The sequence below is a fragment of the Homalodisca vitripennis genome, chromosome 5 (assembly GCF_021130785.1).
Source record: "Homalodisca vitripennis isolate AUS2020 chromosome 5, UT_GWSS_2.1, whole genome shotgun sequence".
Lineage (NCBI taxonomy): Eukaryota > Metazoa > Arthropoda > Insecta > Hemiptera > Cicadellidae > Homalodisca > Homalodisca vitripennis.
This window is the reverse complement of record NC_060211.1, coordinates 144,043,495-144,061,165: the sequence shown is the minus strand read 5'-3', so window position 1 is coordinate 144,061,165 and position 17,671 is coordinate 144,043,495. Positions and strand designations below refer to the sequence as shown.

Sequence of the window (17,671 nt, the reverse complement as noted above, 5' to 3'; positions counted from 1 at the left end):
AGTCGATTTTCATTATCCTGGAGGTGTTTGGGTGTCATCTAAAAATATTTTCCCTACATCGAGACGCGACGGTCCGACACGTATTTGAGATATTTTATTCTGCCCCGATCAGATCCTTGATACGTGGTTGACATGCGGTTCGTCTACCGACGACTGTAGACGGACTGTACCACGTGACGTCTGACATCGTGTATGTCATGTGTATGTTATAACCAATGTAGGGCCGGTAGCTCAGAGCCGTGTTATTGATGTGATATGGAGCCCACACTGGATGTAATGATAGGTTCTCTACTGTCCACTGCCCTGCCAATACCAGGGTAAAGTGACACCGGCGGCGGTGTAGGTGCGGGGTGGGGTTGATTGAAGTGGGACATCACGGTTAGCTGTCGGGCAGGTAGCTAATTAATTTATCTTCTACTTTCAGTCTGCTCCGATTGATCTGATGATGATCGGTTGTATGTTTCAATACACAGTGTTTTTATAAATGCTGCTGCCGAAGCAGGAAAGAAGCTGAAAGAATCTATCTGGGAAATATGGTGTGACTCTTCGGTAATTTAAGCAGTATGTAATTATTAGATAATCAGATTTTATGAAAAGTCAAACAATTCAATTCACATCCCAGAAGTGAATCCCTATTAAAAAAGATGTCCCAAGTAAATAGGCTATCAGGAATATATTCTCAAACAAAGTAATAATGGGAAAAAAGGTTAAACCTTTTTTTACTAGAATCCCAAGCAATTCTAATTTGTGATTATCAGTGGAAAACAATCCATCCCAGTTCTATCTTTACTACTTCCTAATAATACAATGTTTTATAAGTATGAGCTTATGTTTAATTTGGCTTAGCGAATCAAGGCCAATGAAGTAGGTTGGTTATACTACAACTAAAGTTTATCGACTACATTAAAACTTTTAAGAGTGATCTAAAAGCTTGAGATTAAGACTGAGGTGAACTGAGCACATTTGCAGTAATCTTGTTGAGTATCTGAAAAGCATTTGACAGAGTGCAGCATGAGGGCTTACACTGTTTAAGCTCAGTATGCTCTTTCTCAAGCATTTGTGCACCTCAGTCAGGCATTCCGCACTTTCTTTCTCCTTAATCTTACTATGCCAAGATAACAAAACCATTCAGTACAGTTCAGAAAAAAAGTATTAATGCATTTGTTCTCAGTTCTGTCCCTTGCAGAGCTTTTATCCAACATACATTATACATATCGTATATACCAGTGTTAAAAATTATCAAATACAGTTGAAAACGTGTTATAAGGAACATTTCTTCTCATTTCACCCTTTTCTCATGTTCAAGTTATGGTTCCCGTTAGCCCATTGCCATATCTTTATTTTTTTCAAAGAGGGATTTTAATTATAAAACTATGTAATGGCTATAAGGATAAAATAAAATGAGCTCCAAATGAAATAAAAATTCTTTAAAATAACTGTTTTTTATGAGAGAATAAATTATATGTTTACTTTAAGTTTCCGATGAATAATAGATCATTTCTGAGAACTTCAGTTGTGAATTCTACGGACACACAATATTCGCTTTGTGTAACTATAAATTGAAATTTTTAATGATGCACGTAATTGCGAGTAGTTCTAATAACACTGAATTAACACAGTATAATTAATATTTGTTAGATTTCTTTTCATACATTTCTAGGAAGTTTAGAACGTGAGAGTATAGAAGTTGAATACATAACAAGTTCACAATACACTAAAGATTAAAGTTGGGTAGAACCTACAACAAATGTACTTTGCTGTATCTCAGTGGCAGAGAAGAGGTGGAGCTGAATCAGCAGCAAGTTTAATAAACGTATTAACGCGCATTTATTATCCAGTTTTCTAAATTCATACATGATTTTTCCACTAAAATGACAAAATCAATTTATCACTGTTGGTTCCTTTTCACTTCAACAATAAAGATAGAGGAATATTTTTTGCTTTTCTTACAAAATTCAAATTTAAATTTGTTAATAAAATCATATATTTTGAGCAAAGGTAAGAAGATATTGTCCAATTATGGTTTACAACCCTTGGGTGCGTGCTGCATAAAAAAATCAGCCTATTCAATTTGTTCATTTTAGAACTTGACGCTTATTTCTACATTATCCCCATTTCTGACAACTTCACCGAACATTAACCCCAAAGTGTTGGGACTTTTCTCGGGAAAGCCTACAAGGCTTCGAGGTCATTTCTCAGATTATATAATTTTTTACACCACCCTCCCTTCTCATCCGCTGCACTATTGCTTTGTTTTTATTCGCCGTTCGTTTAGACAACCCCAACAAACAACTGTTTTGACTATTCAAGGTACATTTTTGCCCTTAAAGTGCTTTTTACTAGGATTATAATTACCACGGTGGATTATTTATAAATTTATGATTTTGTAATAAAAATTTCGTATGTGAATATGACATATGAGCAGCTTTTGAAGCTTTCATCTTACTTAATTCCATCATAAATGCGTGGGCATAAAACCAATCAGAAATTTATAATTTCTTCCAAATAATTTGCGGGAGAAGCTTTGTTTGGTATAACTCAGACAGTAGAAAGGTACAAGGGTATAAATTAGTGTGCTACTGTTGGCCACCAATTCGCCAATGTATTTTATATTCGTTTTGTGGAGATTGAAAATTCTTGAAAATATTTAAAAAATGTAAATACTAATGTAGGTGGACTAGTGAGGGAGTCAGCTGGTGTTACGTAGGCTCAGATAACACATTGAGTCACAGTTGGGTAATGTTGCACATGATAATAGACAATTACCCAACCGTAGCGGCAAGGTTGAACCTCATCAATCAAATTTCCATATGAGAAGCGAAGCGCAGGAAACAAAACACTGTTTGTAAACAAAAGACAAATTTTCAGGGTTGCCGGCAGGGCTAGGTCGTTTCTCCTAAACGTTTCCAAATTGACACAGATGGTGGCGGTTTCACTCTCTAGGAGAGAGAGCGAGAGTCTTCAGTCGGCGGTGGCGCTCCGGGCCGCGCGCTCTTCCGCTCACTTCACTTTCTCCCGGGATGTGGTTCTGGATCTGCCTGACGGCTGTCGTCACCCACGCGTCCCTCGGGAGCCCCTCCGCCCGCCAGATCCGGGATAATTCACCAAATAACTCGGTGAGTACACTTAACAGATTTAAGGGTTGCAGCATTTAATGGTATAAAATGAGTAGATAAACTGCAGACCTATTTCACTACTCCACAAATTTGCAAAAATTATTAACCGATAAATAACAACAGTTCTTATATTACATTATTATAACTACATGTATCTTTAACAATCAATTCTACATTTCGATTTGTAATTATGTTTACCACTTGTAGCAACTACATCATATAAAGTTAGTCGAGGTTTAAGTTCTGAAGAAACCACATGACCAGTATAGGGGCTTGATTGTTCGATTAAGTTAATTTTTGTTTTCAATACCTGAGCATGAAATATTTTAAGTAAGAAGCATAAACACTTTTGGAATTTTTATTTTCACGATAAATTTGAAGATGGATTCTTCGAATCCGAAATGTATATCGTAAAATTAAAAACTTGAAAAGTGTTAACAGGTTCATTCTTTTTACTAATATTAAACACTTTTCGAGGCTAAATTATTAAATATTGTAACATTTCTCTTACTATGCTGTTGAGTATCATGTTGAATTCTATATTCTGTGCATTTTCTACTCTTTATGTACTCAATACACGGCACAATGGAAATAAAAAGATTTTTTGTTAATATTTTAATCTGAAATTCATGGAACTTTCATTAGTAAGATTTTATTTTAAACTCGAGAAAGTTTTATTCTACCGTAAATAATATATTTAATAATCGATTCTGTACTTATATATATATATATATATATTTCAATAAACATTGAATCGCAAAAAGTATTTCAATAAACATTGAATCGCAAAAAGTATATACGGAAAGATAAACGATAGAAAGCTGCTGAACCTCTTTTTTAGATCCTATGAATAGCTAGTTACAAAAAATGTTACATTCAAGCTAGGGCTAACGGTTCGGCCAATATCGAGCCCAGAAGGTAAGTTTTTTAGTGAAATTTCCAACATAATCACGTTTTACGGCTAAACCATGGAAGATAGAGTAAAATGTCACTGGACCTTTTTTGTAGACCACATTGATCAATACTTTAAAACGCGTTATGCAGCCAAACCGTTGAGGATAGGGCAAATTGTTACTGAGCCTTTTTTGTAGATCACATTATTTGCTAAATCCTGTTGAAAATTTGTTTTGAGCAACGAGCAACCGTTTAGCCGCTATCAAGCCCTGAATGTAAATTTGTAGGCGAAAATTTCCAAATCTTTTCACTTAATCGCATTTTGCGGCCAAACTAATGGAGATAGAGTAAAAAGTCACTTGACCTTTTATGTAGATCACTTCATTTCCTATATCTAACCTGTGTTTTATTTTGCCCTCCGACCAATGGTTTCGCCGCTATCGACCTAAAAAAGAAACTTTTCACGTAAATATTACAACAAAATTGCACATAATCACGTTTTTCGGCCAAACCAATAGAGATAGGGCAAAAAGTCACTGGACCTTTTCTGTAGATCGCGCAATTTGCTAATTTGATGGGTCAATCAGATTTGAGCTACGACCAACGGTTCGGCCGCTATCGGGCTCGAAACATTATTTTTATCGAAAAAAAAATCTGGAATGTCAAATGTTCGAGCGTTTTGTCGCTTAACCATGGAAGATAGAGCAAAAAGTCACTGGACCTTTTTTGTAGTTCACTCCATTCCTGACTATGAATTTTTCGTCAGATCCGAGCTAGCTCTAACGGTTCGCCCGCTATCGGGCTTACAAAAAAGGCCTGCAAGGGTGAAAAATGCATGAATTTTCTCGAATTTTTTTGAGGGGTTTAAAAGTAAAAAAAGTCCGGTTTTCAGACTTTTCCTCCGGGTCATATTGTGAAAGGTACCTGCGTGCCAAATTTCAAGTTTCCAGCACTTCTAGGAGTATGTTAGAATTTGTATCTATATATCAGTGATATATAGTATCTAAATACAATCCTGGCGGAGCAAGTACTTTTTGCGATTCAATGTTTATTGAAATAAATTAAATTCGGCTATTGCCATTTATACAAATTTAATGAATGTATATATATATATATATATATATATATATATATATATATACATACATATAAGATGTATATTGTATTTAGATAATAATGTACTTCCCGGTATAGATGAAAATGACCAAGAAAATATGAGAAATAAAGGAAATTAAATTTTTCGGCTACAATGAATTTTTCGGTACGTTTTCTCAACAAACTCTAGATTTTTAACACAAACACACATATGAAAGTACAATCACTCGACCAAAGGAAGTACCAGGTTTTTTGAACGGACGTGTCGTGAAAGTGAAACCTGTAATTAGTAACCATTGACCAGTACTCTAGGCACGTGCCTTGTCACATTGCAGTACGACAGAGTGAAGAGAGTGGTCTTAGTGACCAAGCGATTACTCAATATTTGGCATGTCTTTTATTTTATTATTTTTATTTTGAATATATTGGTTTAAGAGAGCAGCTTACATGTTAAAATCTGAAAATCCTACACGATAATGAGACGTTCTAACTAAAATTGTGCAATATTCTGTCCTCAGACAGTCTCTTCGTCCCTGGGATAAATCTTGATAGAAAAGTCTTCAGACTTTGTAATTAGGATCCCCCAAAGCAGTAACCTATTGGTTTTGGGATCATATGGTCAAAATTAAAGGTAAAATGTTCTATATTGGTTACTTTGTTGGAACGAGAATGTCACAGAAAAAAATTGTTCAAACCAAGTAAAACAAACTCAGTTAAATGATATGATCATGCGGCATAGTATGTGATGAAGTTGCCTGGTTGCATTGGTCAGTAAAATTTAGATACGTTCCTTCGGATCATTGGATACTCCTTTATAATTTTTTTTACTGAATATTAAACCCATAATAAGCAAATAATGATGCATTGAATTATTCACAACGTTATAAAAGCGATATACATTACGAGTACTACTTTAGGCCTTGATTATGCCAAAGCGGCATGTACTACTACTAGATATAGCCCACAGTCGATTGTGTACATCAATAATAATACTGTCACCGCAGACAGGCTATGTCGGTACAAACAGACGTACACTTTGAAGCTACTCTCCCATGTGTGAGGAACATCCACAAAATTGACTGTCATAATTTCCTGGCGCAAGTCACCTCCAATTTTGATCGTATTACGTATGACCTACCTCCATCATTTCCAATCGATTTTACTTGTTTTGCACGTGTTTGACTATTGCAGCATGAGTTATTTTCGAGGTCAATCAGAAGTAATCCAACAGGAATGTCTTTGTTGATTAGTAATACATTGTCGGATACTCATGGCTTCACTTGAATTACTTTACTGTATAAATTAAAATAATTTGTAAGTTAAATGACAGTATTTGTATGGAGAATAGATATACAAGGTGAGGTGTCGAAATTCGAAGATATTTCAATCTCCATTCTCCTCTCATTCCCGAACCTAGACTTTATTCGGGGACCCTTACCTGCAGCTTGAAACATGTAAAAATAACCTAACGCCAGTGATAATCGATAGGAGAAAATGTCCATATTCAACCATAATATTGTTCGATATATTGATATTGTTAGTCAATATCTTTCGCTGATCCCATTTCCTTCCAGCGGAAAATACAGTTTCTTTATAATCTCAAGTACCTTTGGTAGAGTGGTCTTATTTTATTCAGCCCCCACCTCCCAATGGAAAAATGTTTGCCACCCTCAGCTCAAGGTTTGTGAATTGATAGACAAACCAGTTAAGTTACACCACCATTATTACGTGTATTTTCAGGCAACGCTGGAATTGGTAGACTAGAACTGGATGCTGCATCCCTTTCTAGGGATGGCGTTACACCGTCAGGCTTTGGATAATTATGAATGGATAAATCAATTTTGGGGGTAAAAGCCGGAACAAGGAGGGAGAGTCAGGAAGCTGGGATACTGTCTGTTAAATCAGGGCACACAATGTATTTTCTTGGAAGGTATTTAAATCTCAGCGTTAAAAATGTACGGCTCATGTCATATTTTAGTGTTTTATTTTTTCCTTATGTTTTATTGTAACAAGAAATACTTGTAAGGAAGGCAATTTTGTTAATATATTTAAAAATCTTATATATTTTTCCTTACAAGAAAAAGATGTGATTGAATGATTGTTATAACTAAAAATTATTTAAATTTTGGAAACATTTAGTGAAATACATCATACTGGAAATCTTGGGAACTGAACCAACATGTATTGTATTCTTTTAATGCTCTATTTTACATATAACTTTCAAACTAGTGACTTTATTATGTGCAAAATAAAAACAATTATTTTTAAGAATTTTAAAAGTTTAATTTTAAATTTTTTATCATTACAAAGGGAATATAGGTTTTAAAAACTATTTTTGTCTCGTAATTTTGCTTATAAGTTGTTAGCATTTATTGACGTTGAAATCTCAGTAAGTCAACGGAAAGGTTGAATTATTTCATCTATAAATAGATTGTTACAACAAGGCTATAGGAGATATACGTTGATTATTTTAGCAACAATCGTTTGACACACATTTGTCAATAGCGTTGAGAGGGAAACGAGTAAATATTGAAAGTGGACAGCTGGTAATACTTCGATACTTTCTTCAAGATTCAAAACAACACTTATAATATTGAACTTCCTTGAATGCCCTCCTGGACTTTAATCGTAGTTCGTTAGTTATCTAATCATACAAAAATTGTAAGTACACGTACACTCTGTACATGGTATGACATGGTATGTGTAATGATACCATCTCATAGCTCTAGGTCAAGGTGAGATAATACGGGAGTCGTGCAAGTGAAAGCAGACGACCTTCCCGGTGTGACACCACTTTCTCCCGCCTAACTGTGACGTCATTGTTGCTGTTCGACAAAGAATAGAACATCATTGGAACAATATCTTACGATTGATAGTATGCATCGAATAAAGTATATGGAATGAAACAACCAAATTACCTCTCAATTACCAGCCTATCTGTATGTGAGTTTATAATTAAAAACTTCATATGCGGTTCATGTCACAAAGTTGACATACAGAAACTATCCGTAAACTAGATTTTTGTTCTGTTAAAAATATTAAACGCTTTTGTTGAAAAATAACAGAATATTTGTAGCCATAAATTATAAAACAAATTACAAATAATTTCAAATATACATGAAATACTCACGTTCTACTGTGATAAGAAATGTATCATCGAATTAGAAAAGAATTGATTGAATCTTAATTTTTGGACACAATTAACAATACAAATTATTTATATTCAAGAGACATTATTTCATATAAGAACTAAGTTGTGTTTATCTTGGTCTATTTCCCACAAGATCCCAATCAGTAGCCACTAAGACTTTCAATTTATTGCCAACAATTTCTTATCCCCTCTCGCATTTTCACACTCATGTAGAACCAGTGAGTCCAATTGTCGTCTTCAGACATGAACCGATGGAAAAAGATCAAGAAAATACTAGTAGGAAATGTGTTTTATATCGTATTTATCTTTTAACTTACCAAATACAACACTTAATGTTACTTTTTCTGCACCATTCCTAGTTATGTTAATGTAATAATCCAATTAACTTAAAAATCACACATTATAATCTAAATTATCCTTTGAAAAATAAGAAAAAAGTTGCAAACTAACTGTACTTGTAAGGGTGGTCTTATAATTTGAGTAGGACAGGGATATATTACGACTACAAGGGAAAACGAAATACATTTAATAGTTGGACAGATTTTGTATTTAAGTTAGAAAGTAAATAATACAGTACTAACAATACGACTGAAAACATCCAATATGTTAAATATTCTTCCCTAGATCTCCATAAGGTTATATGACACCTATAAAGTTATATAGCCATTGAACGAGCACAAGGAAGGAATCTCCTAATGGTTACCTCCCATGAGGATGAGCAGTACTGGCTAAGTAGGCCAACACTTGTATAGGCTAGTTGTTCCTTCCTACATGTTATTTTACTGTTATTATCCTGGGGTACATCCAAGCCCGATTGTAACATTTTGTATCCAAGACCACCCAAATCTGAAAAGAATGCAACAATCCATCATGGATATGGTCGTGTAGGTAATTTACAAAATTGTCATTTAATGTTTGGTATTACTAGAAAACTAACTATTATCTCTTCTCATCTGTAAAAAACCAGGTGGATTTTCCTCCGCAATGAAGATGTGGGTGTATCAAATGTCATGTACTTCTGCGTTCTCTAAGATTTTTATTTCTGTCATTAGGGTAATTCTTGTCACCCTCTTTAATTTTCCAATCTTTAAAAGTGAGGCAATAATTTGTAAACAAGAGTAAGCGCTAAGCAGTTTAATCTGTCGCACATGTTTCGTGTTAATACAAGGTACATCTAGGTTGTATTACATATTACACATAAGTCTTGGAAATTTTAAAACAGACATTGATGAAAAGGGATTTCCATTCCTTAATAACCACGGAAACGACCTCAATTGTATTCAAGGCTACAGCAGCCTGTTGGCGGGAGATACTTCATCAATGGTCCTCTATCACCTGTCATTTCACGCTTTCTTATCCTTTCTAAGAAGCTACGAGAAAAAAAACTAAAAATCAATCTGGTACATGAAGTGTTGAACACAGAGAACGTCTCTAATTAAAATTTCAAGGTAAAATCCAGCTGAAAGGAATTATGTTTTTAGGCTACAGCGAATAATTAAATAAATGGATAGTTTAATACTTGTTTTCGAGACTAACAGACGTCCCCATATCCTATAAACGTAATTAGTAGCCCGATGAGTTATAATTCGGTTATTATATTATATATTTATATATTATATTACATTCTGAGTTATTATATTTTTACCTACCAGGAAAAACTTTAAGGAAAAATAACCAACGTACTTTATCAATACGAGTTCTCTTAGTAATCTAAAAGAGAATAAAATATCTGTGAGTGACAAATCACTCGGACAGAAACAAAAGCTTAGCTAGCGTTACGAGTTCCTGCTTCTATAAAACGCTTTTAATTACTATCCAAAAACTATATTGATATTAAAAATTTAGTGAAGTTCAATAAGTTTGATATAAACGCAAATGTAAGTCCTCTATTTCTGTATTCTAGGTAAGCAATCAAAGTCGATCCCGGAAACTAAGTTACAAAACGATACTGATCGACTAACAGGGCACCTGAGGGCATCCCTAGGAAGGAAAGGAAGGGAAGCGAGAGATGCGAGTGCTGGATAGAGGGATATTATATTTTCAGGAAGATATTTTGTTCGTCAGATCTCTTACAGACAGCCAGACCTTCGGTCCTATTTTGGTTCACCCTGACTAAAATTCTCTGTGAAAGGACGATAGAGTAGGCGAGCCAAATTAATGTAACAACTTCCTTCTGGATGCCCTTTAACTGTCGGAGGCTTCGGCCTCGGTTATTATTACAAATGATAAATAAGTAAACGTCAATACAAAAGACACGATTCTTCAATTTCGAACATCACAGAAAGTATTGTATCAGTGCCGTAAATATCCCTATTTCTAGGCGCCGAGGGCCATTGAGTGCACTACTGAGTTTTATTGAAATTTAAATAAGATTTTATACTAAGAAAGAAATCAGTTGTGAAGGGCGCCAATTGTGGCGAAGGTCAAAATGGCCTCCCATTTTGTATAGAAAGGGTAAAAAATATGAACCAACAATTTTTGTTTTAAATTATAATTTCTCTAGCTAGATACACTTAAAACCAACTGTCAGACAGATTAATAATAGTTATTCAATTGTCATACCTTAAGTTGCTGGTAGAAAACACTTGGGTGGTCCTGTTTTAATGGCATTTTTTATCTAGGTGTAACTTTGAATATTTCCAGCTTGTTCTCAATCATTATGATTTTCAATTTTATTTTCAATAACTGTTTTTGTTTGTTAAAAAACGAACCAAACCACGCTTCCATGAACATTTTTATTCAAGGTTAGTGTCTTATTTCCGACTGCCTTTGGAGAAATCAATTTTGAACTTTATATTGTAAACATTTGGGATCAAATAATCGTAATCGAAATAAATAAAAAAATTGAGTTCTTATTAGAGTAAAATTAATTATAAATTACACTTCTACTCGTTATTTTTAAAACGATTTTATTAATAAATTATTGAAATTACTTGTAAATATGATTGATTTCTATCGTTATTAACAAGATAACTAAAATAAAATAAGATAACTTTAGATTGTGTTATGTTATATATTTTAGATTAAAAGTATGGGCTTGTATTGGGAGGAGACTGAGGAAGTTTGAAATAAAACTAAATATTTAAGCAACGTAACCTTTGCAGATAGTTTAGCTAAATGATAATACTTTACTTAAATTTAATATTTGATAGATCTTTTAAAATCAAATATTATAGAGTTTTCTATACCATAAGCACAATTATAAATACAAAAATAGTAAATATCTTAAAGTAGGTCTATTATTGGCTGGGCGTTAGCAAAACCTATCATTTGAGTGAGTGGAAAAATTTCATTTTTATTTACCAATCGGTCTGTCTGAAGCTTTACATGAAGCTATATAAGCATCATCGAATTTGGTGATTGTCCATGTCACTCCGTGTTATTTACCTGATTAATGGCGAAAATATGTATACTGATTTTTATGGGTAACGATGATGGCAACGAGGAAATTTTAAATAAAGAAATTTGTAAACGAACTGAGCAATATCATATCATATTTATTTTCTTGACGTAGTATCAAATTTAGCCTAATTATTGAATAAGCTATAGGGTTTATATTTAACAACCGTGGTGTGGCGTACTTCTTCCATGATTATTGCAACGGCTTTTTGAAAGTGTAAATTTTTAACAATGTTGTATAATAACTAGTGCATTCCAAATGTAATTAAAAAAAATATTATATTACAAATAATAAATTTTAAGTTAAAATAATAGAGAAACTTTGGATACGATATTTATTCTAAAGAAACTCTTCAATGTTTTTATAACTAACAATATAATAATTAAATAACTAATTATGAGTGGTGAGTAAAATTTACTGGTTCTATAGAGCGATAAATTTAACCACTTAAAATACATAAATTTATTTAACTAACTATCTCCATAACTAATATTATTCATTTAACTAAGAATGATAAATAGCATAGGCATTTACTATTTCTAACGAAAATTACATTGTAATCTGTGTAAGTCAATGACAAATACAGTGAAATTGTTATTATAATAAATTAAATAAACACAAAAAATGCATATGAAATGTAAAGACTGTGTGTATAACCAATCTGTTTGTTAACTAATCCAGACCTGACTTGAGTACACCTGATTGCGGTAGACGGTCCGTTCCGCTGTTCCGTTCCGTCCCTGTTCCTAATTTTCAATGTCTCAAGAGTATCCTCCCAATTCCATGACGTGCGTTTTCCTGTAACCTATTAATCTCCATTGTTACGTGTAAAATATTCCATCAAGATTTGTACAAGAATTGTACGTGTGTTACCTAATCACGAAGCCGTTCATGCATAAGGATACAACATGGACCAATGGTCCACTCCACCACCGTCACAGGCAATAATATTAAACAAATTACAATCAGCTGTGGCTTAAAACTAAAACACATTGTTTACAACATAAACTAATCTTGCTATTTATTCAGTTTTTATTATCATGTATTTTTATACTAACTAATAAAAGGAAAGAAAACTTACAATACAGACAAAAATTATTATTATATAAAACCTTAGGTTGTGTTAAATATTGATTTACTTTTTATATCTAGAGTTTAATTTTGTTTTCAAAATTATTTGTTGTCGATCAAATAGTTCTATTTGTAGCGTTCCATCAGGTTTTTTATACATTTTAGAAATAATCTTTCAATATCACATTCTAAAGTGTTATCTAATGAGTTTAAAAGTCTGACAGATGTTACAAGAAATTAATTATTATAAATTAAAGTACCGCAAATCGGAATCTGTAACGTTATACTAGAAAAACGAGTCTTAAATGAAAATCACTCGTTTTAGAATACATATTAAACAAATATTCTGGTTTCTAATTTCTTAATATATTTTGATGCAAGCGTAATCATATTCCTCGTATTATACAGTATTCCAGTAAAACGTTGTTTTGACAACTCCGATTGATGAGAGAAATTCTTATTTATAGATTTCCAACAATGTTGAACTTTTAAGGAATGGCAAAGATTATTTGCTAGGGGCTGGCTTTGCGTAAACATTATTATTTATCCCCTTTCATACCAAATGGAGTTGGGTAAGTTTTCTCTTTTGGTCATTTTAGGGTATTGTGCTGTGAGGAATTCTTCCACCTCTTCAGCATCCAGTACCTCGATGCACGTCAAGACAACCTGGTATTTTACTGTTACCTCGACTATATTTTCGTCTAAACCTTTGTTTTTAAGGAATATCTCATTTATAAATAATTATTATAGACAGTTTGTAAACAAGGACTACGCGACACTACATTCAAAATGTCAAATATACCGGGTGAGTTTTTTAAAGTGATCCAATAGCTAACTTTTTTAATTACACGACTTAGCACCACACTTTAAATTTGGAACTTGCTCAATTTTAAGTTTCACTCAGGGATACACTTTCAAATTTTTTGAAAAAAGCCGCCATTTTCTAATATGGCAGCCAACTTTAAAATCTTTTATGAAACACCCTGTATTTTATATTGTTTTTAGATTCTACTCTACAAAATAAGACATTTTTGATTTTAAAAGTTTTTCTATATCTCTAATGGTTCAGGAGCTACGTGGACTGGAAGTTTTCGGATTTTATCGGAGTGATGATGAAAACTTTCAGTCCACGTAGCTCCTGAACCATTAGAGATATAGAAAAACTTTGAAAATAAAAATGTCTTATTTTGTAGAGTAGAATCTAAAAACAACATAAAATACAGGGTGTCCCATAAAATATTTTAAAGTTGGACGCCATATTGGATAAAATGATGAAAACTTCCAGTCCACGTAGCTCCTGAATCATTAGAGATATTGAAAAACTCTCAGAAACAAAAATGTCTTATTTTGTAGAGTAGAATTTAAAAACAACATAAAATACAGGGTGTTCCATAAAAGATTTTAAAGTTGGCTGCCATATTGGAAAATGGCGGCCTTTTTCAAAAAATTTGAAAGTGTATTCCTGAGTGAAACTTAAAATTGAGCAAGTTCCAAATTTAAAGTGTGGTGCTAAGTTGTGTAATTAAAAAGTTAGCTATTGGATCACTTTAAAAAACTCACCCGGTATATGTCTCATTTCATTAGGTACACTGGAATATGTCATAGGGGTGTACTCTGTTCACAAATTTATTCTGTTATTTTCTCGTCGCAACCATGATCTACGCATTGTAGAAATTTCCGCTAACACTCAGCCAAAACGCACCATCATCGAACTCGATGTCACTTATATAAAAATGAAGTTTTATTTCAAATGTATAGTTTAAGGTCAGCTTATTATCGAGGTATAGTACGGACAGACAGACAGACAGAAATTAAATGTTTCCAGCCCCTCCAGTGGATAGTCTTTGCTAACGCTTAGGCGATTTACAAGGCCTTATTCATGAACATAAACTAAATAATACGTAGTGCCAATCGGATATAATTAGCGGGTTTAATAAAGCATCTTGGTATCCATTGTATAAAACACTTGTAATAATAGTCTACATAATCCAAAATGTAACTTAAAGTTTACATTTAAGTTCCTGAATTAAGTAGTATACCTACGTAGAGTATCCCTTTTGAATATTCCGCAATAAGTTTCACTTTTTTAACATAAAATATTTTAGACATAGTTTTTTTGTTTATAATGAGATATAGCCTGGTGAGATAGAGCTAAATATTTCAAATTGATATTTAGGCTGAATAAGGTTGCAAGCAAGTATGTTAATGAATATGGCAGTAATAATATTGTTTTATGTAAAACCTTATTTCATAGGAACATTGGTATATCAGAGAGCTATGATAGTCAAAAATGTGACATTAAAAGCTGTACGTGATCTTTTCCATGGTAAATTCTTCTCTCATTCACCTCGGGTAAAACTTTTAGTTTCGTAAACCTTTATATTGGAATTTTCCATATAGATTTTTCTAGCATAGGCTATGTGTGCTGCCATTTATTTATTACTTTATACTTTTCCATGCATTTTGAGTGAAAATAACGAGAAAAATAAAGAGAGTATCGAGAGACTGGTTTCGGCACGGTGATGATACTATATAAATAATATGATTATATAGTTTACTAACGTAATTTATTAATCGTTAATTATCATAAACATACAAGTATACGCCCTTCACTGTGATATTATAAGTTATACTTCTATTTTATGGAATGAGGCTTTTTTATTAGTATTTTCTAGGTAAATTTCATTTCGTACAGTCATGAATGTGAGTAGAGTTTTAAATTACTATTATTATACATTATTTATAATCTGTTTTCATTAATAAACTAAATATATTTTTCACGCGCAACTAACTGAACCTACATTTTACACTGTTTGCCTACAGGAGGAACCTCGATCTCAGAGACTTCTGTTCGACGAACTGTTCTGGTTCGGCGGCTCTTCTAGCAGTCCAGATGATGACGAGAAGCCCGGCCTCGCTTCATGTTCCTGCCGTAAGGTTTACATTCATAACTACTAGCCTGTCTAGCATTATTTTTTTTTTCAGAGTGTCCCCACAATCATGAAACATTTTTATAAAATCTAGATTGCAAGAAATGTTTTTACTTTGGATTATGAATAAGTATGTTCGTTATTACTTGTGTTATCGCCTCTACTATTTGTGAGCGCCATTCTACTTGTACATAGGTAACTCTGAATAGGCAAATAAAAGTGAAAGCAATAATTGTCTGAAAGCCATCGTTGACGTTGCCTACCGATAGGAAATTTCAGAGTCCAGGCGTTTATTACTACGTGTCCGAGTTTCAAGTTAGGTACTACTTCGAGGGATAGTTTCTGTTTCAGCCAGCAGTGGGGCCAAACCATTTAACGTGTTCTGATCACTGGAAAGTACGGATCACAAATTAGTAATGATTAGCTTCGGTTTTGGTAGAAAAAGAAGAACATTTCTCGAGATAGTAACTAAACATCAAACCTAAGGAGAGTTCACTTCTGGCTGGTTGATACCTTCTAGTTGAACCTACATTGGGTACAGCAAAAACCGATGTGTCACTTATATCTGGGCAACCTTATGGACGTCCAGGACAGGCATATCGCCAACCGCAAATGTTGAGATATTGGGGTGTAAGGAAAGATCGATAGGTCTAGCCTATTGGGGGAGATGACTGTTGGAGATGGTGAGGCTCTTTAAGTGTTAAGGGCTGTTGCTAGCTTAGACATAAGGGCATTGCACTCCGTGCCTGCTTTGACTGGAAAGGCTGGTACAGAGCTGGCGTCCTCTTCTTTGAAGGAGACAGGATCTGCCTTCTTCCTTATGGATCTCCGGACATAAGATGGCCCCTAACTCCACCATTGCCCATCCGGAATATCATGTAATTCTGGAAGCAGCGCAAAGCTCCTATTAGGACCAAGTGCAATTTTTCAGCTTCTCACCCTAAGAGAACAACAACAAAAATCTAAATGTCAAGCTTCTGAGCTCGTTGGATCGATCACGTGACTTCCTCAACTCCTGTTCAGGTTGGACGAGATATAAATCCGCGTGGCGCGAATGACTAATGACCTTGTTATAGCTCTTACACAGTTAATACATAAACTACTGTTTACGTAATAGCTTATTTACTAAAGATAATCAAAGGTTACATCAAACGTGCTCCTTATTAGACCTCAAAATATCGCTCGTACAGAACATTTTTCGAATCGTGAGAACGTTTCGAAACTGACCCTAGCATTAATCTAGAAAAAAATAGACTGAATATTTTATATTAACAATCTACACCAAAACGTTTATGGTCGCAATCAATTGTGATAAGTATCTAAGATGCATATATGCAATGCTAACATGTTACATTTTTTACCTTCGTGTTTTAACTGTGTTTCATACATGAGTAACTTCTTAAAAACTATAATTTTTAGGACACTTCGAACCCTTAATTTTACAAAAATAGAAAACTGTCGGATTCGATCTATCATTATATTCAGGTGTGAAAATATCTAAATGCATAGGGATACGCATGCTTATTAATTGAAAACCTTAATACAAATACTGGATAGCAATACAAAATAGATCATTAATTCTTAGTTGTCAAACGTACTATTAAAGATTAAGAACTTATCAAATGATGTAAAGTTGAGAGGATAATCTTCATTGAAGGTATTAAGGGTAACATTACCTTTTAAACATCAATGCCTTGTGTTACAGAAATGTTTAAGCTCAAGTTCAAGCTGCTTGTATAATGTATAATCTTTGATTGTTGTTCTTAATACATCTTAGCGTTGTGTGCTGTCATATTTATAGTAGTTGTTTCCGTTGTTTGGGATTATAATATTTATGCCAACTACGTAATGTGAAAATAATTGATTTGCAATTAACATAAATAGCACACTAAAAATAATATCATTATCATTTATTTAATCTACATTAAAACTTGACAGAAATTTAAACCATTCTTTGCAGTGGTGTTTATTGTTATGTTAACCTAAAAATAATGTTAATAATAGTAATTCACAG

General features: G+C 33.5%; 1 protein-coding gene across 1 annotated transcript; it reads left to right on the top strand.

Moving 5' to 3' along the window:
* The first annotated feature begins 255 nt into the window (after positions 1-255).
* On the top strand, positions 256-16,539 carry LOC124363646. The gene is made up of 4 exons (XM_046818907.1): positions 256-317; positions 2,921-3,116; positions 15,551-15,664; positions 16,375-16,539. Exons 1-4 carry the CDS (start codon positions 256-258, stop codon positions 16,537-16,539), a joined length of 537 nt encoding a protein of 178 aa, XP_046674863.1.
* Positions 16,540-17,671: the final 1,132 nt, after the last annotated feature.